The sequence below is a fragment of the Martes martes genome, assembly GCF_963455335.1.
Source record: "Martes martes genome assembly, chromosome: 1".
Classification (NCBI taxonomy): Eukaryota; Metazoa; Chordata; class Mammalia; order Carnivora; family Mustelidae; genus Martes; species Martes martes.
The window spans coordinates 198988873-199009495 of record NC_137888.1 but is presented as its reverse complement, the minus strand read 5'-3'; the positions used below and the strand labels follow the sequence as shown (position 1 = coordinate 199009495).

General features: G+C 40.3%; 1 protein-coding gene across 2 annotated transcripts in view; it reads right to left on the bottom strand.

Moving 5' to 3' along the window:
* Positions 1-20623, bottom strand: part of PRKAR2A (protein kinase cAMP-dependent type II regulatory subunit alpha) — a 148220-nt gene that overhangs the window by 52410 nt on the left and 75187 nt on the right. For both annotated transcript variants that reach the window (XM_080829099.1, XM_080829098.1), the window contains exons 4-8: positions 19487-19570; positions 14505-14611; positions 12315-12468; positions 4754-4855; positions 4518-4592 (exon numbers count right to left, since the gene is read on the bottom strand). In XM_080829099.1, the coding sequence (XP_080685225.1) occupies positions 4518-4592; positions 4754-4855; positions 12315-12468; positions 14505-14611; positions 19487-19570 (522 nt within the window). The remainder of the gene's footprint in view (positions 1-4517; positions 4593-4753; positions 4856-12314; positions 12469-14504; positions 14612-19486; positions 19571-20623) is intronic.

Genomic DNA, 20623 nt, shown 5'->3' with positions numbered 1-20623 from the left:
CAGGCTACTCCCACCTATTAAGTTTCCCTTTTAGAAAGCCCTGGGAAACACAGAAAACTGACCAGTTGAGTGACCCCACTTTTCTCTTTTCATACCCTAATTCCTGCTCTGATATTTTAAATTCGCCAATAAAGAATGAACCTGCCAAACCCTGGGGACTCCACCCTCATCCCCAATAAAGACAGAAAATTCCAGGTCCCCCACCTCACTCTGTGACCTCACTGTGTGGCTCTGGATGTGCTATGTACCCTCTAGGATCCATGAGTAATAAACCTGTTTTTTTCAAAGTTCCCTCATGATTGTTGCTGAGGTAAGTCTTGTAGTCATAATAAGAACCACAAGGGCTGGTCCAGCCATAACACTGGCTCTGGAGAAATGTCTGTGGGGGCTTGCTAGGAGTAGGTGAGTGCCCCAGGCATTCCTAGCTGACAGCATCACTACTGATGGCCCGAGACTGACACAAAACACTCACTATTGTTACAATGTCAATTCCTCCCCCAACTGACCTATAGATTCAACATATTCCCAATAAAAAACAAATCTCAGCAGGCTTTTTTGGTAGAAATTGTTATGTTGGTTCTAATATACAGAAATGAAAAGAGCACAGAATAGCCAAGCTAATTATGAAAAAGAAGAAAAAAAAATTGAAGGGCTTCAACTATCTGATTTTAAGACGTAGTATAAAAAGCTTTTATAATCAAAACAGTGCAATTTTCAATGGAACAAAACAGAGACCAGAAATAGACCCAAAAACATACAGCCAAAATTCTTCAATACAACTATCAAGGCAATTGGATAGGATAATCTTTTTAGCAAATGACTCTGGAACAACTGGACATCTATATGCAAAACCCTGTAAAAAACTTTACACCATGTACAAAAATTAACTCAAAATGGATCACAGATCAGGGATACCTGACTGGCTCAGTCAGTAGAGCATGTGACTCTTGATCTCAGGGTCATGAGTTCAAGCCCCATGTTAGCCATGGAGCATACTTTAAAAAAAAGGAGGGGGGGAATCACAGATCCAAATGTATGAGTTAAAACTATGGAATATGTACAACTGCCCTATTCAATACAGTAGCATGTGGCTACTGAGCACTTGAAATGTTGGCTTCTATAGATTTAGATGTATTTTAAGTATAAAATACACATCAAATTTTGGAGACTGAGTACCAAAAAAAAGATGGAAAGTATTTCATCACTGAATTTTTATATCACTTAGATGTTGAAATGGTATTATTTAAAGATAAAGATACATCTATCATATTATTAGAATTAAGTTCACTTTTTAAAAAATTTGGCTGCTAAAAAATTTTAAATTACATATGCATCTTACATGATATTTATTTAATGGTGCTGTCCTAAGAGAAAGTCTTATTGACCTTGCAAAGTTTTTAAATAGGGCATGAGAATAAATGAACTACAAGAGGAAAAAAATTATAAACTAGACTCTTCAAAATGAAAAACTTATGTTTAAAAGCTACTATTAAGAAAGTAAAGGTATGAGGTGCCTGGGTGGCTGTCATTAGGCATCTGCCTTCGGCTCAGGTCATGATCCTAGTGGGGTCAAGCCCCACACAGGGCTCCCTGCTCAACAGGAAGCCTTCTTCTTCCTCTCCCACTCCCCCTGCTTGTATTCCCTCTCTCTCTCTCTCTCTCTCTGTGTCAAATAAAAAAATTTCTTTAAAAAAAAAAAAGTGAAGGGACAAGAGAGGTGGGTAGGGGATGGGCTACATGGGTGATGGGGATTAAGGAGGGCACTTGTTATGATGAGCACTGGGTCTTATAAGTAAGTGATGAGTCACTAAGTTCTACTCTTGAAACCAATATTACACTGTATGTTAACTAACTAGAATTTAAACAAAAGTTTGGGAAAAAATAGTTAAAAAAGAAAAGAAAATGGGGCACCTGGGTGGCTTAGTTGGTTAAGAGTCTGCCTCCGGCTCAGGTCATTTTCCTGGGGTCCTGGGATCAAGCCCTGCATCAGGATCCCTACTCAGCGGGGAGTCTTCTTCTCCCTCTGCCCCTCCCCCTGCTCCTGCTCTCTCCTTCTCTCTTAAATAAAATAGAATCTTTTAAAATTTTTTAAAAAAGAGAAAAGAAAATGAAGAGACCAACCATAGCTACAGCCACAGATTGGAAAAAATATTTGCCAATCATATGTCTGATAAATGATTTGTAGTCAGAACACATAAAGAACTCTTACAATTCAATAATAAGAAGCCAAATTACCTAATTGTAAATACGGCAAAAGATCTGCAGCAATTTCATCAAAAAAACATGTGGATGGCAAGCAGCCACAGGAAAAAGATGCTCAACATCATTAGACGTTAGGCAAATGCAAATGAAAACCAAAATGAATTACCACTTCCTACCCACTAGAATGGCTGAAATTAAAATGACTGTTGATACTAAATGTTGACGAGGGTGCAGAACAACTGGGATTCTAGTACATTGCTGGGAAATGCAAAATGGTAGAGCCATTTTTAAAAACAGCTTGGCAGTTTGTTAGCCATACATTTCCCATGACTCAGCAATTCCACAAAAACATCTGTCCACACAAAGACTTGTGTGAGAATGTTCAATGCAGCTGTATTCATAATTGCCCCAAACTGGAAAGACTTCAAATGTCCCTCAACTGATGAGTGGAAAGATAAATTACGGTTACATCCATACAGTGAAATAGTATTCAGCAATAAAAAGGAACTATCCGCTAACACATACAACATGAAAAACATCTCAAAAACATCATGCTAAGAGAAAGAAGTCAGACACAAAAGACTACATGCGCTACGATTTCATTCATATGAAATTCTAGAAAAGGAATTTTTGTAGTGTTAAAAACAAATCAGTAGGGGCGCCTGGGTGGCTCAGTGGGTTAAGCCTCTGCCTTTAGCTCAGGTCCTGATCCCAGCATCCTGGGATCGAGCCCCACATCGGGCTCTCTGCTCAGCAGGGAGCCTGCTTCCTCCTCTCTCTCTGCCTGCCTCTCCGCCTACTTGTGATCTCTGTCAAATAAATAAATAAAATCTTAAAAAACAAACAAAAAAACAAAAAAACAAATCAGTAGTTTCCAAGAGTTAAGGGGTGGAGCAGTGGACTGACTATGAGGGAACTTCTTGGGGTGATGGAAATGCCCTATACTATGATTCTGTGATTGTAGGGATGGCTATAAAACTCCAGAATTGTATACTTGGTGATTTTATTTTATGTAAAATATACTGTAACACGGGGCACCTGGGTGGCTCAGTGGGTTAAAGCCTCTGCCTTCGGCTCAGGTCATGATCTCAGGATCTTGGGGTCGAGCCCCACATCAGGCTCTCTGCTTGGCGGGAGGCCTGCTTCCCCCCTCTCTCTGCCTGCCTCTCTGCCTACTTGTGATCTCTGTCAAATAAATAAATGAAATCTTTAAAAAAAAATATATATATATATATTTCTAACTGAAATTTCAAACTGAAGAAATTATTAACAATAGGGGTACCTAGGAAACAAAGGCATTTAGAGATGCCACTCACAGTTTTTTTGTTAGTCCTTTTTCTCTGGGAGTTTTTCTCTCTCCTTCTGTGATAAGAAGCCTGAATTAGTCCTTGTAGGGCTGGTTGGGCCAACTCCACCCACTGGCCCTAGGGGTGGGCTCAGGACTTAGGTTTGACCAATCTGAGTCTTTTCTCCTCCAAGCCCCAGCTCTGGGTTCATGATGGAAACATTACCCAACCCAAACCAACCAGGTGTCTTGCCAGTGTTCTTGCCAGAACCATAGGCAGAGAAGTTTACACCTTTAATTACATATAATTAAAGACGCAAGCACAGTAGATAAGGAAAATTATTACACAATACTCACAATGACCCAGGCCACTTTGTGGTGATCCTTACAGCACCCAAAAATAACATGAGAGAAAGGCACAAAGGAAACATTAAAGACAACTTAGATGGGGTGCCTGGGTGACTCAGTGGGTTAAGCCTCTGCCTTCGGCTCAGGTCATGATCTCGGGGTCCTGGGATCGAGCCCCGCATCGGGCTTTCTGTTTGACGGGAAGCCTGCTTCCTCCTCTCTCTCTGCCTGTCTCTCTGCCTACTTGTGACCTCTCTCTGTGTTAAATAAATAAAATCTTAAAAAAAAAAAAGACAATTTAGAAATCTGGTCAATCACTAAAGACTGAAAACCCTGGCTTATGCTGGATTAGCTAAGGGGGCACCTTTGTTCCAAACATAGAAGGTAAAGGGCACAACCATTAGACCTTCTCCAGGCTTTAGCACCAATGGATAAAGCTTACTCAAGGGTTAGAAGAGAATGATGTTCAAAAGAACAAATATCAGAAACCAGCGAAAGGGAAATGGAGGCAAGAGATGTGCATGTGTCCACGAGATGAACGTCAATGGGCTTCAGAGGACTCTGTAGGAAGTGTGCCCCAACAGCTGACAACATGAGCTCCCACCAAAGTGAGAGGACAAGAGGTGTATCCGTCCTTCAGGAGGTGATTCTCAGGGAAGGAGCTGCACAGGGACCTGCTCACCTGCGTGATTATGCGCTCTCCATCCTTATAGACCTTCTCTCCTATTACATCCACAATCTTCATTCGTTCTGACACCTGAAACAATGGACATACCCATAAACTACAAGGAAAAGACCTCAACTGAAAATCACAATATCTAAACAACACAGAAATGGGTTAGAATAGTCCAATATGAAAATTTAATAGTTTTAAATCTTAAATCTCCATAAACAGACTCTTATTCAAATACACTTTACCTCTAGTGATTTAAGGAGGGGCACGGACTCAATAAATGATTCAAACATCCTTCTCTTTTTTGCATTGTTTTTCACTATGATTCTTCTAAAAGTCACACGGTCCTACAAGAAAGAACATGAAAATTCTGGTAAATGCCTCTGTAAGAAAACATCTATGGTTTAATTAACTGGATGAGAGCAAAAATTAGAGGACTATGGAATGTACTGGGCCAAATGAGTGTTTAATGACATTTTAATCTGAGTCACCACTGGAAGAGAAAGACTGGTAGCCTGTGTCAGACAGATGTCCACTGTGTAATTGCTCACTATCTAGTATTCCACGAGTGCCACCTATGGGTCATGAACAGAATACAAAATACAAAACTCCCAAACACTTGCAAGCTCACGGTCACTGTTCAATGTGAAAAGATGCATCTTCGGAAAAAAAGAGAAAAAACAATCAAAGGGCTCTTGCCCTTAACAGGGAGACAATATAAAATATATGGGAATAAAAAATCTACAAACAGCATATGAAATGTCCTAGGTGAACGATTAAGACAAGAAGAGTAAGCGCCACGAGAATTCTGAGGAGGGAGGGAGAGAGATCACAGTAGGCTGGAGTGATCAAGGATATTTTTGTTGCAAAAATATAAATTCTGGTGGGCCGCCTGGGTGGCTCAGTTGATTAAGCATCCAACTCTTAATCTCAGCTCAGGTCTTGATCTCAGGGTCATGAGTTCAAGCCCTAAGCAAACAAACAAACAAATATTATATATATAAATTATATATAAACATATACATTTTTAAAATTTTAATATAGTTTTTAAAAAATATAAATTTGCAGGTACCTGAAGGAGGGGGAGAATTTAAATTAATGGAAAGAGAGGGGAAGAAACTCAGGATGGAAGGTGGGAATGTGAAAGGTCCCTTGACCCCAGCAAGCCACGGATTCAGATCAGGAGAGAGCTGACCACAGCTACAGTGAGGCTCCTCTCAAGTATGTGTACACATGTGTGGAGAGGGACACACAGCCGGGAGAATGTTAATTGCTTAGTTTTAGGTTTCTTATATCTAAGTTAATTGTACCTTTTGTCCACCTCAGGCTGTCAGGAGTGGAAAGGTGTTTTGTTTTGTTTTGTTTTTTTCCTTTGAAAGCACATAATGAAATCCTCAAGGCTGGCTGAATGAAACATAGCACAGTAAGGACATGTTTAACCATAAATTTGCTATTTTAGTATTCTCTGTGATGGGGTGGTGGGGGGGTAGAGAAATCACATAGAAGACAACTGAGTTAAGATGTCCAAATGGGTTTCACTGGTTTATATTCTATTACTTCCAGAGTCCCCAGCCCCTAGCCCATACCATGTTTCATCTGCCTTACAAGAAAAGTCACTTAACTACACGCTACACTCCTACCATGAGCTACGGCAGACTCCAGCCCTCTAACTGCTGGACGGATCATCTGCCCTCCAGCACATTTCTTCTCTATCTGTCTGCTTGAGAAGAGCCATTGGATCTCTGCTCTAACGGGCTGCAAGATTTACTACCACTTTTTTAAAGTCCAAGGTTAGGGATGTATCATTTAAAACGTTACTGTTATACTTTGGAATATTATTCCATTATCCTTAGAATTCAATTTCTGCATGTTCTCTGGGCCAATCTAGGCATGAGTGCTATGGAAAGAGGACAATTAAAAGTGAGAAAATGGGAATTATAAAGTTCTCTTCCTTCTATTTGAGTAGGCACTGTCAAAAAATATTTTAAAAATCCCCTTACAGTGTCACAAAGATTGCTACAACTGCAACAGCAAACTATTTCTAGCCGACGAGAAAACAACTGGTATCTCTCAAAGTGACTTATTCATTCACGTTCCAACCCCTTCTGTGCACAATTCCGCCCTACCCAGAGCTCTCACGCTGTGCGCGGCCAGCTCCCACGGCTGTGGAGGGCATGCAAGAGCTCCAGACACTAACCTGGCTTTCAGGGAGCTTCCAGGGAAGCTGTGAAGAGGAAACTCCCACTGTGAGAGAATGGCTCCTTCAGGCAGCACGTGTTCAGAGTGGAGCATGCAGCCCGAAGTTCAAAAGAGAAAAGGGATACTACGCTTTCCTGCGGTTGCAAGCGTTTCCTCAGACAGTTTCTACTGACTTTCACTTTCGCAAGAGAATGGGAGCAGAGACTGAGTGTAATGGTCACGGTGGCGTCGGCCCCCAGGAAGAGGAGGAATGTAGAATCCAACTGGACAAACTCAAGTGACAACTCCAAGTCCTCCCTACTTTGGCCTCCGAAGGCATTCCCCAGGCCTTGGAAGGTACAAGAAGTCAGGCTAAGGAGGACCCTCCAGGAGTCACTGTCCTGGACGTGGTACTAAAGCTTCTGAGAGGGTCTGGGCTATAAAGCACATGAACAAAGCAGGAGAAAAGCAGAGGTCAGAAGGGCATCTTGACAGGATGCTTAAGACAGTAGGGAAAGGAAGAAAAGACTGCAAAGCATAGGGTTAGGAAGCAGAAACACAAGGCAGGGATCTCAGGAGAGGAGACTTCTGGAAGAGAATGGCGATACGCAGTACCGTAACCATAGAGAGGGTGTGTCGTCATTCTGTAAGCCCCTACCCTTTGTCAGACCCCAAGGGAGCTGCCTCTTATGTCTATTGAATTCTCATACCCCAACTATGGGGCAGATGGCTTTACAGTCCAATTTGTTAAAAAAACAATTCTATTGTGACTTCCTCTTTGACTTAAAGATTCTTTTTTTTAAAATTTTATTTATTTATTTGACAGAGATCACAAGTAGGCAGAGAGGCAGGCAGAGAGAGAGAGGAGGAAGCAGGTTCCTTGCTGAGCAGAGAACCTGATGCAGGGTTCAATCCCAGGACCCTGGGATCATGACCTGAGCCAAAGGCAGAGGCTTTAACCCACTGAGCCGCCCAGGCACCCCTGACTTAGATTCTTTAGGAATGTGCTACTTAATTTCCAAGTGTTTGGAGATTTTCCTGTTACCTCTCTGTTACTGATTTCTGGATTTATTCCATTGTGGTTAGAGAACACACTGTCTGATTGCAATTCTTTTAAATTTGTTAAGCTTTATTTTATATCCAGGAGGGGGTCTATCTTGGTGAATGTTCCATGGGCTTGAAAAGAGTGGGTACTCTACTGTGGTATGGAGTTTTCTACAACTTCAGTTAGATCTGTTTGGCTGACGGTGTGGTTAAGTTCTTCTTATAACCTTCCTGCTTTTCTAATTGTTCCACCAACTCTTGAGAGATGAGTGTTAAAGTCCACAACTGTAACTGTGGATTTGTCTACTTCTTGTTTCAGTTCTAACCGTTTTTCCCATATTCTGAAGCTCTGTTGTTTCCCGTATACGTATTGAGGGCTGCTATATCTTCTTGGTAGATTAACCCTTTCACTATTATGTAATGTTCTTCTTCGTCCCTGGTAACTTTTTTTGCTATGAAGTCTATCTTATCTGATATTAATATAATTAGTCCTGCTTTCTTCTGGTTAATGTTTGTATGGCATATATATAATTCTATCTTTTTCCTTTCAACCTATGTTATTATGTTTGAGTGAGTTTGGTGCAGACAGAACAGAGTTGGATCATCTAAACAAATCCATGTGACTTGTCACTGTCATTTAGTTGTCATTATATTTACAGTAATTATTCATATAGGAGGACTTAAGTCTACCACTTTACTATATGTTTTCTGCTGCTCCTCCTGTTTGTTGTTCCTCCATTTCATTCTCCTGTATTCTTATGGGAATAAACTTTTTAGAATTTTGATTTATAGAACTTTTGACTATATCCCTAGTGGTTGCTCTAGGTATTATATTTATATATGTAACTTTATCATGATCTACTGATGTCAACATTTTAGTAGCTGGAATAAAATGTAGAAGCTTTACTTCCATTTGGGCCCCTCTACGCCCCACTTTAGACCATAACTGTCTTAAATATTTCCTCTATATACAATGAGAACCACATCAGACAATAATTTTGCTTTAAGCATGTAATACAATTTAGAAAACTCAAGATAACAGTCTTTTATATCTCCCCATAGCTTACTTTTTCTGTTGTTCTTTCTCCATTCTTCATGTTCCAAATTTCCTTATTTTATCACTTCCTTTCTGAAGAACTTCCTTTTGCCATTTTTACTGTTACCAGTAGGCCTTCTGGTAACAAAGTTTTCTTTGATCTGAGAATATCTTCATCCCTGCAGGATATTCTCACCAGGTATAGAATTCAGAGCTGATAGTTCTTTTTTTTTTTTTTTTCCAACATTGAAAAATGCTATACCACTTCTTTCTGGCCTCCATGGCCGGGAAATCTGGTATCATTCAAACTGTTGTTCCCTTAGAGGTAACACATTTTTTTCTCTCTAGTGGCTTTCAAAATTTTTCCTGTCTAGTTTTCTGAAGTTTGATTATGTGTCTCGGCATAGACTTCTTTGTGTTTATACAATTTGGAGTTCACTCAGCTTTTTCAATCTGTAGGTTTATTATCTTTCACCAAAACTGGGAAGTTTTCAACTATTATTTCCTTGAAGAATCTTTTAGTTCTATACTCTTGCTCCTCTCCTGGAAGTCTACTGATATGAAATATTAAAAAAATAAAAATTTAAAAAAAAAGAAACATTATATCTTTTGTTATTATCTCACACACTCTGTTCACTTCACTTCAGTCTGTTTTCTTTCTGTTGTCCAGACTAGGTAATTTCTGTTGTTTTACCTTCAAGTTCACAGATTTTTTTTTTCCCTCTCTCACAGTCATTCTGATATTGAGCCCATTCAGTGAGTTTTTATTTTGGTTATTATATTTTCTAGTTCTAAAATTTCCCAATTGGATCTTCTTTCTGTTTTCTATTTCTTCATTGAGAACTTCTATTTTTTCTTCATTTTTTTTCAAGTGTGTCCATAATTGCTTGTTGATGGCTTATGTTATTGGGTATATGGTAATTGTTTTAAACCCTTGTCAGTTAATTGTAATATCTGTGTCATCTCGGTATTGGCATCTGTTGATGGTCTTTTCTCACTCAGGTTGAGAATTTCCTTGTTCTTTGTATAACAAGAGATTTTCTTTCTTTCTTTTTTTAAGATTTTATTTATTTATTTGAGAGAGAGCAAGCAAGAGAGAGCATGAGTGGGGGACAGGGAGGGCAGAAGATGAAGGAGAAGGAGAAGTAGGCTCCCACTGAGCAGGAAGCCTGATAAGGGGGGCTTGATCCCAGGGCCCCAGGATGATGACCTAAGCTAAAGGCAGCCCTTAACCAACTGAGCTACCCAGGCGCCCCAACAAGTGGTTTGGGGTATAATGTTGTGAAATTACGTATCCAATTTAATCTTCTTTTGCAGGCACTCTATTAGGTATAGTGTGCATGAACATGTGGTAGTGAATGTTCAGCTCCCCTCTGGACCCCACTGACACAACCCTGCAGGGAAAGTGGACTGCCAACTAGTGACACTACATAGCATCTCATTTTGCCTCTTTGCTGCTGGGTGAGGCCGTAAATTCAGCTTGCTGCTAGCCCCAGTGACACTGTGGGGAGGAAGAAGCAGTTTTTCTTTTGGTATTTGGCTGGAATAGGGTGATATAATCTGTTTTGCTAGGCTGCCCTTTTTCTGGTCCTTTAGCTAAAGGGGTCAGGGTTTTCTTGGGTTCGTTTTTGTCTGTAATTGGTTGGTGGATTTAGGTTGTAGGCTTTTCCAGAACGCCATCTGGGTCTCACTCCCTTGTCCTTCTTTAAGTCACCAAGATCCCTAGCCACTCTACCTTCTCCTGTCCATCTTCCAGGGTCTTCCTAAGTGTGTTTGTTGTATGATACCTGGACTTTTTTAGTTTTAAAAGAGAAAACTAGGGGCGCCTGGGTGGCTCAGTGGGTTAAAGCCTCTGTCTTCGGCTCAGGTCATGATCTCAGGGTCCTGGGATCAAGCCCGCATCTGGCTCTCTGCTTGGCGGGGAGCCTGCTTCCGCCTCTCTCTCTCTGCCTGCATCTCTGCCTACTTGTGATCTCTGTCAAATAAATAAATAAAATCTTTTAAAAATATATAAAAATATAAAAATAATAAAAGAGAAAACTACTGAGGAATGGGGCTCTTTCGTCTTGACCTGGACCAGGAGTTGTCATCAATACATTTTTTTTTTAGTTGGCTTCATGCCCAAGGTGGAGCTCAAACTTAAAACCTTGAGGGGCACCTGGGTGGCTCAGGGGGTTAAAGCCTCTGCCTTCAGCTCGGGTCATGATCCCAGGGTCCTGGGATCGAGTCCCGCATCGGGCTCTCTGCTCAAGAGGGAGCCTGCTTCCCCCTCTCTCTGCCTGCCTCTCTGCCTACTTGTGATCTCTCCCTCTGTCAGGTAAAGAAATAAAATCTTTAAAAAAAAAAACAACTTAAAACTTTGAGATCAAGAGTCACATGTTCTACTAACTGAGCCGGTCAGGTGCCCTGCCATCAATACATTTTAAAACTGGGTTTATTTTCCCCCATTACTTATTGATCTATGATCTATCCTTGAGGGTTTTTTTTTTTTTTCATTTTTTGAGAGACTGAGAGATAGATGGAAAGTGAGCAAACATGCAATTGAGGGGCTGGGAGGGCAGAGGAAGAGGGAAAGAGAGGACCTTAAGCAAGGTGTGGAGCCTGACCTCACAGCTCTGAGATCATGACCCGAGCCAAAATCAAGAGCTGGACGGTCAACCAACTGAGCCACCCAGGTGCTCCATCCTTCAGTTTTTCAATCACTAGGTCCCCAAGTGCGTGATCTGTTCTAGAGCCATTCTATCACTCATTTCGCAAGACATTCTTAGTTCTACATCAATATACCACAAGAAAGTGCTCTATTATGTTTTTAAAGTATGATTTCATTTGAGGAACTATACTGATAATGCTATGGTATACATTTAATTCTGCTTGTAAAGTAAATGGAAACAAATTATCACAGATGTTAGTATCTTAAAAGTGAAATTTGGAATTTGTACAAGAGGTTAATTATTTTATTTTAGAAGGAAGACAGTTATAGATTCTGAAAGCTTGATGCAAAAGGAAGCAAGGTAGACCACAGATAACAGAGGAAAGACATCAAAGCAGTGCTGTGCCATAGGCACTCTAGGAAAGTTCTCTTTTCTGGAATATGGCCATCAGCCTTTCTAGTCATCTAAACCTATTGGATATTGGCATGGACCAATGCACAAGTGGATGGCTGGCCAAAGAGAAAAGTTACTCCTGGGACAGCTAGAGATGGCAAACACTGTTTGCATAGCTTTCCATGATAATTATTTTTCTAGGCTGCCTCTTGTATAGAGAATTATCCCCTTTGTCTCTACCTGTTTGATAAAAACAAACAAAGCATAATAAGAACCAACATGACTACAAAGTCATAAGACCCAGTCTTTTCCCTGTAATTTGGAGTAAATGGTTTGTTGACAAATCATTTTAGAGAAATGGAAAAACACACTGGTACAGGATGTTTCACAATGTCCTTCAGAGCACTGGCTATATAGTGTGAACCAACAGCCCAAGGACAGAAAACCTTGAAGTAAGGGGAATTAATACCATGCCACACAAGGGGAATCATTTCTCTAACTCACCAGTCCCCAAAGGGAGCCTTCCGAAGTGGCGACAATAGTAGCAGCTCTCGGGGTGTTGTACATCAGAGCAAGTTCTCCAAAACTGCCACGGTTGTCATACTGACCGACAGAGCGAGTTTGATTATCTTTTGTTACTAAAATATCATAGGTTCCCCTGGAAGTGTAACAAGAAATAACTTCATTTATTATTTCTAATAACAAATTTTAGACCTGGCAGGTAGTTCAGAAATAGAAGGTACATATGATATAAAACAGGCAACTTCCAAAAGATTTTTGCTGGTATAGAGAAATATAAGAGATTTTGCATTTTGACTTTGTATTCTGTGACCTCGCCAAACTCACATATCAGTTCTAACAGCTTTTTTGTAGCTTGGGATTTTCTAGGGAGGATCATGTCATCAGCAAACAAAGATAATCTCAGTTTTTCTTTTGCAATCTATATGCCCTCCCTCTTCCTGCCTCTTTTTTCTTCTCCTTTTTTCATTGCGTTATTGCACTGGCCAGGACCTACAGTACAATACTGAATAGAAGTAATAAGAGCAGATATCCTTGTCTTGTTCTTGATTTTAAGGGGAAAACGGTTGCTCTTTCACTATTAACTATGATGTTAGCCATAGGTTTAAAAAAAAAAAATTCCTTTAATCTGATTGGTGAAAAACCACATCTATTCCTAGTTTGCTGAGAGTTTTTACATTGAAAAGGTGTTTAATTATGTCAAATGTTTTTCCTGAAGGGATTCAAATGACTGTATGGGTCTTTTGTAGTTTGTTGAAAACTAGGATAGAGAACAGATGAAACAAAGCAACCAAAAGGTACCTATTGACTGGTAATGACTGCTAAAGAATAATATTCAGAACTGACAAACATTTAGAGAAACAGGCACTCTCAATAATCACTGAGGCAAACTTAAATACATCAATGTTTCTGCAAGATAATTAACAATATATAACAAATTCCTTGGGGAGCCTGGGTGGCTCAGTGGGTTAAAGCCTCTGCCTTCAGCTCAGGTCATAATCCCAGAGTCCTGGGATGGAGCCCCACATCAGGCTCTCTGCTCAGAAGGGAGCCTGCTCCAACCCCCCTCCCCGCCTACTTGTAATCTCTGTCTGTCAAATAAATAAATAAAATCTTAAAAAAAAAAATTCCTCAAAGAGACCCTTTACCAGTGATGCCATTTCTAGGCATTCTATAGGAGGTAATCTGGTGGGGGTGGTTCCTTTCAGGTTTGAGAGGGGGTCAGAAGGAGCCCCCAAGACAACAGTAACAGCTCAAGAACTTACGACATACTAAGGCCAGCAGGTCAAACCCATATATTTCATGCCTCCCAACATGGCTTACACCTGGAACAGAGCTAAGGCAGTGTATTCATGTGTAAAATTAGGCTGGGACTGAAAGATCCAGATGACAATATAGCAAAATGGCTTCCCGAACACTGGCAAATAATTATAAAGCACATCTTGCCTAGTTGTAAAGGAGACTCCTCTTTTTTTTTTTTAAGATTTTATTTATTTATTTGAGAGAGAGACAGTGAGAGAGAGCATGAGAGAGGAGAGGGTCAGAGGGAGAAGCAGACTCCCCGTGGAGCTGGGAGCCCAATGCGGGACTCGATCCCAGGACCCTGGGATCATGACCTGAGCTGAAGGCAGAGGCTTTAACCCACTGAGTCACCCAGGCGCTCCTTGAAATCTTTTTATTAAGAGAAGTTCTTGGGGTGCCTGGGTGGCTCAGTTAAGCACCCCACTCTTTTTTCCCCTTTTTAAAACTTATTTTTATTTAAATTCAATTAATTAATATATAATGTATTATGGTTTCAGAGGTAGAGGTCAATGATTCATCAGTCTTATATAATACCCAGTGCTCAATACATCACATGCCCTCCCTTAATGTCCATCACCCAGTTACCCCATCCCCCAACCCCCTTCCCTTCCAGCAACCCTGTTTGATTCCTGTGATTAAGAGTCTCTTATGTTTTATCTCCCTCTATGATTTTGTCTTGTTTTATTTTTTCTTCTCTTCCTCTATGATCCTCTGTTTATTAAATTTCACATATGAGTGAGGAGAGGGACAAGCTTTAAGAAGCTTGCACACCTGGTCCTAAGCCCTCTCTGGGCTGAACAAAGCGCAGGTACGTGCCCTGCATTATGAATCTCATTAAGGGCAGCCACACATCTGCAAAGCTCCATCTCCTACCGTTCTATGACATAGAAGTTATCTCCATCATCTCCTTGGTCGATGACATGCTCATCAGCTTTGACTGTCCTTTCAAACATGGCATCAAGGACTTGAGACAGTTGTTCCTGTGGGTATACACACGAAGAGAGAACATGGCTTTGACATTTGCTGGGGAAAAAATGACTATGCTTATCTCTGTCTGTGATTACATAGTGGAAGTACATATATCAGACTGTTCTCCATATTCAAGCAAAATCCCTAAAGCTGTTGGAAACAAACGTTTTCCTCCGGCCATTCAGCTTTGTACCCCCATGAACACAGCACAGTTGCTGAGTTTTTTTGAGGCAGTAGTGCTTTAAACAACATTCCATAATCTATGCAAAAATAGGCATCTAAGTCATGGTGTGCCTCCTCCCAGTCGCACCCACATGACTGTCAGGTGCCTTGATGGCTCCGCTGTGTCATCTGTAAAGCCATGTGATGTCACCTTCCTACAGGTGTTGATCTTAAAAGGATCATCAAATCTAAAGGGCAGGGACGGACTTAGAAGTTACCTCACAGAGAGGCACAACTGCTCTGACTAGCCATGTGCATCACTGAATCTCTCTGAGCCTCCGTTAATTCATACTTTAAAAAGCATTTAATAGTTTCTAGCTCATTAATTTTTATGACTACAAAAGAAAAATCTAAGGGAAGTATCACACAAGGGGACTCAAAAACTGACATTAATGGACAGCTACTACTGCTTCAAACATGTATATACAACACATACAATTACTTACTTATCATTACCTGCTCTAACAGGAAGGTAACTAACTGTACTGGTAAGTACAGTGAAAACAAAACAATGCTATTAAATTTTAACAAAACAGTGGTCTCAGTCTAGGGCAGCGTCCTGTCGGGGAGGGAGAGCAGTGACTGTCGGGGGTACTAATGAATACCAGCTTCAGCTCAAAGAACGACTTTCTGCTTGGAAGAATGTGGACTGCAGATGTGGCAAGGAAAAACTTTACTGCTGCATAATTTCATGTGATTTAGTGTCTGTCAGTGTGACGGTGCTACCTAAAATAACTGAGTGTCACTAAAAGCATCTCTAGTTCCATAGTTCCATGTGTGTTGAATGCTGTACAAGAAGAGAAATACTAAAAAGGAAGTGACAGTCACGTGCATTCCAAACTCACATGGAATGTGAGCCCAGTGTTGCCAGAATCTCATGTTCAAATATAGGTAACAATTCAAATTTTCATGTACAATATAGACCAAACACGCACTAGCTGTAACTGGCCTGTGGGCTGTCCACTGGCAGCCTCTCGTTCTGAGTAACTCTTCTTTTGGTCTGGACTCTTCAAAAACATCAGTGTCATAAGATATAGAGTGAGGTGTAAGGGGAGGATTCTAGGTTGGAGATGACTAAAATGACACCATGACAACCAAAGGCAACATGTGATTCAGGACTGAAAAACAAAACAAAAAAGCTGTAGAGAACTGGGAAAATCTGAATATGGAGTGGGTGTTAGATAACACTACTGCATCACTGTTACTAATGGTCTTGTGCTAATGTAGGAGAATAACCTCGTTCTTAGAAAATACATCTTAAGGTGTTTAGTGGCTAAGAGTCAAGAAGTCTTAAACATATTCATAAATGGCTCAGAACAAAAGAAAAAAAGCAGTTCATATGTACTTACGTGTGTGGACATACACACACGAGAGAAAATAAATGTGACAAAATGTTAACAACTGGTCAGTCTAGGTAAGGGTACACGAGTGTTCATGGTATTATTCTTCCGACTTTTTTGTAAATTTGAAAATTTAAAACCAGAAATTTGGGCGATAAATTTTTATTTTATTTACATATTTTTATTTGTTTTTTTAAGTAAGCTTTACACCCAATGTAGGTGTAAATAAATTTTTAAAAACGAAACAAATACACTCACCAGAATGGTTAAAATTTGAAAAGACAGACACTATCAAATGATGGAGTAACTGGGAATCTCATACATTGTTGAAGGAATGCAAAATGGCACAACCGCTTTGAAAAAGATCTGGCAGATTTTTATAAACTCAAACATATACCTACCCTATGACTCAGCAATTTTGCCCTCAGGTATTTTACTGAAGGGCAATGGGGGAAAAAAGTTCACAAAAAGACTTGTACAAAATGTCCACAGCATTATTCATAAGAGCTAAAAACAAGAAATAGGTCGGCCTGGTATCCATCAACAGGAAAAAAAAAATGGATAAGCAAATTATATAGTATTATATATATAATATATAATATATATATTATATATATTATATATATATAATATATATAATTTATATATAATATATATATAAATTATATAAATTATATAGTATTTTCATATAATGGCACAATACTCAGCAACAAAAATGAATGAAGTAACATCACCAGCAATAAGGTCTACTGACATCACAGACCCTTTGATACGATGCCCTCAGAAAGAGACAATGTAATTTCTATAGCAGTCAAGCCAAGAATGTATGTCCATAGTCCAGTGATGATGAAACATCAGACAAATCCAAACTGAGGTACTTTCTATAAAATAATGAAGTAGTACTCTTCAAAGTGTCAAGATTACGAAAGACCAGAAAGGACTGAAAACCATGACAAAATGAAGAGAAATAATAACTAAATGCAATGTGGGGTTCTGGATTGGATCCTTAAACCAGAAAAAAGGAAACTGTAAGTGAGAAAACTGGTGAAATCCCAATAAGGTTTGCTGTTTCACTAATAGTATTATAACAATGTTAATTTCCTGGTTTTGCTCACTGTTCTATGGTTATGTTAAGATGTTAATACCAGGGGAAGCTGGATGAAGGGTATATGGGAAATCTGTACTATTTTTGCAGCTTTCTTGTCAGTCTAAAACGAATTCAAAATAAAAAGTAAAAAAGGAAACGGAATGAACTACTGATACATGCAACAGGGATGAACCTCAAAAACTATGCTGAGTGAAAGAAGTCTCACACAAAAGAGTGCATATTGTATAATTCCATTTATATGAGATCCTAGGAGAGCCAAAATTAATTTATTATAGAATAAATCAAAATAGTAGTTGCCTCCGAGAGGAGGGAGGCCTGAACTGTTCGCAAGGGGGCATGAAGGAATTTTTTGGGGTGGTGGCAATATTCCATAACCTGTTGGGGAGTTCGGATTACCGAAGTGCATACCTTTCTCAAACCCCAGTGGAGGAGCTTAAAACTCAGGCATTTCACTGTATACAAACTTTGTATCAAAAGACTGTAAACAGGGATGCCTGGGTGGCTCAGTTGGTTAAGCCGCTGCCTTCGGCTCAGGTCATGATCCCAGTGTCCTGGGATCAAGTGCCACATCGGGCTCCTTCCTCGGCAGGGAGCCTGCTTCTCTCGCTGCCTCTGCCTGCCTATCTGCCTGCTTGTGTGTACTCTCTCTCTCTCTCTCTAGCAAATAAATAAAATCTTTAAAAAAAAAAAAAAAAAGACTGTAAACAAATACTGAACTCTAGTTCCATGATATGCATGCCAAAGTTCTTAAAGGAAGGTATAATGATATCTGCAACTTTCTCTGAAATGAACCCAAAAAAGTAAGATGGGTTAAGGCAGAGGCCAGCAAACAGCTGCCTGTTGTTGTAAATAATGTTTTACTGGACACAGCCACACCCTTTCATTTATGTACTGTCTGTGGCTGCCTTCCTGCTGCAATAACAGACTTGAGTAGTTGGGACAGACATTTACTACTTTGTTCTTTAAGAAAAAGTTTATTGACCTCTTTGCTGAAAGATGGGTAGATGGTATATAATATAACAAGCACAGCAAAATGTTAATCGTACAATCAAGGCAGTGGATAAATGTGTGTCCTGCAGAAGTCTTCCAACTTTATTGTATTTGAGTATTTTCATGACAAAAATCTTAGAGAAAAATCATTACATCTGACATTTTAGTTATGAATAAAATGGTAAAATGCTTTTCTTCAACACTAAGAAAACTGAATATTAGATTGACACAGCAACTTCCCTTAGAACATCTGATGATACAAAATTTACAAGGAGTTTTTGTTCAGTAGGTAAAAGCAAATTTTCTTTACACTTATACAGATGGATCTTCTAGGGAAAACAGGAGACACAGACCAGTATTTCTCAAAACCAGCCTTTCCTTGAGGTCATGGTCCTTGTTTTATTCACCTGAGACTAACAAAACTGACTAAAGTTCTGGTTATTCTTATAACCACAGAGCTACCAAACAGACTGGTTTACAAATATCAGGGATGGTTGTGAGGATGTCATTAAAAGACTTCTTTGCAGGAGTTGGGTAGGAGAGGAATGTTAACCCCATCCTTCTAGTCTCTGCACATTCTAGGATTCTCCAGGAGGCCCGGTACCTCATCCACTCATGTAGCTTCGGCGTGTGGCTCTCAAAGTAGAGAAGTAATGAAATCTGAAGATTCTCTGTGCTCGTGAGGTAGCCCCTGCTCTCTATCTCCACCCAAGGGAGGGAAGACAGATCCAAGCACAGATCCTATACCAGAGCCCTGCAGCCACACACCACTCCCCATGTCTGAGGTCTTTGCTGAGAAGTAATCACAAGACATGTCCCACATCTAAGGTCTGAGAAGTCACACACCTCCAGTGGGTTAACTGTGACCAGAGAAGAGAACTCCATAACTAGCACCTTTGGAGAAATTACTCTGCAGCATAAATTCAGACCCTCCAAACTAAGCCAGGGTCACGCGAACGTGAACATTTCCTTTTAACACGACCAAACTGCATTGTCCTCAAATGGTATATTCTCGGAGGAAGTACCAAAGCAGTTCAGAGAAATACTAGAAGTCATCTGAAAAGCTCATTATGAGTTATGATTGTCAACACAATGCAAACATCTGTAAGTAGGATGATTCTAAAGTTTTATGCCTCATACGGCTGAGGCTAAGATGACAAAAACTGTTTGAATGACAAATAGGAGAAAAGCTGAAAGACAAAAATATTCTTAAAAACCAATGTTACCTGATCAAGATTTTTGAAAAGGAGAATATCTTTGCAAGCCTCCTGAAGTCTGCATCTCTGTTGATCAGTTTTAGGATGAATCACCTGTCAAGCCAAATGAAACCAGGGAAATATTTTTATTCCATTTTAAAATTCGACTTTACTTACAGATCAGTACATTTCTTTCTCCTAAAAAGTGGGGAAAATTAAGAGCATGTTTACTATGACTTTAATTCTATACAAATACCAAGCAGGGCCCTGACCATGGTGGGGCACTGGGATGGGGGCAGAGCTCTCACCCTGGGGCCACTCACTGACTGTGTGACTGGCAGCAAGTCAGCTACCCCCCGGGAGCCTCAGCATCCGCATCTGTGAAGCGGAGGGCTATTGATCGGTTCACTCAACAGATAGTAAGCATCTACTAGGTGCCAGCACTGTTTCACGTCTGGGGACATGGGGAACGCACAAATAAAAACACCTGCTCTCATCCAATAAATCTGTAAAATACGTTAGAGAGTGACAAGGCCAAGGAGAAAAATAAGGTAGGGAAGGGTGATTGAAAAAAAAAAGTGTTTGTGTGTGTGGAGTGGGCAGATGAGGCCTCACTGAGAAGGTGACATCTGTGTAAAGATCTAAAGGAAACGAGGATGACCTGAGGGAGTGGGTCACGTGGACATCTCCATGGGAAGAGCACCTCGAGCAGAGGGAAGAGTAAGTGAAAACAAGGCCCTGTGGCAGGTGAAGAGCATGTCTGAGAAAGAACCAGGAGATGGGTGTGACTCAGGCAGAGCATGGGGTGAAAGGTCAGGAAGAGACCAAGTCAGGTTAGGTGAGGGTGATGCAGAGGGCACTGTAGGTTACAGAACTACAAGTTTTCCCTAGTCACATGGGGGCAATCTGAAAGCTCTGACTGAGGAATAAGAAAGATCTGACCAATGTTTTTAAAGGATCATACTGGCTACTGAGTGAAGAACAGTCTTGAGGGAAGCAAGAGTGGAAGCCAGGAAACTACCATGATTATTCCAGTGCCAGATGGTGGTGGTGAGGACTGGCAGGGGAGGTAGCCATGAAGGTGCTGAGACAGTAGAATGCTGGATATGTTTTGAAGACCAAGCCCATCGGATTTGCCGGAAAACTGAACATAGGTAGGAAAAAAAT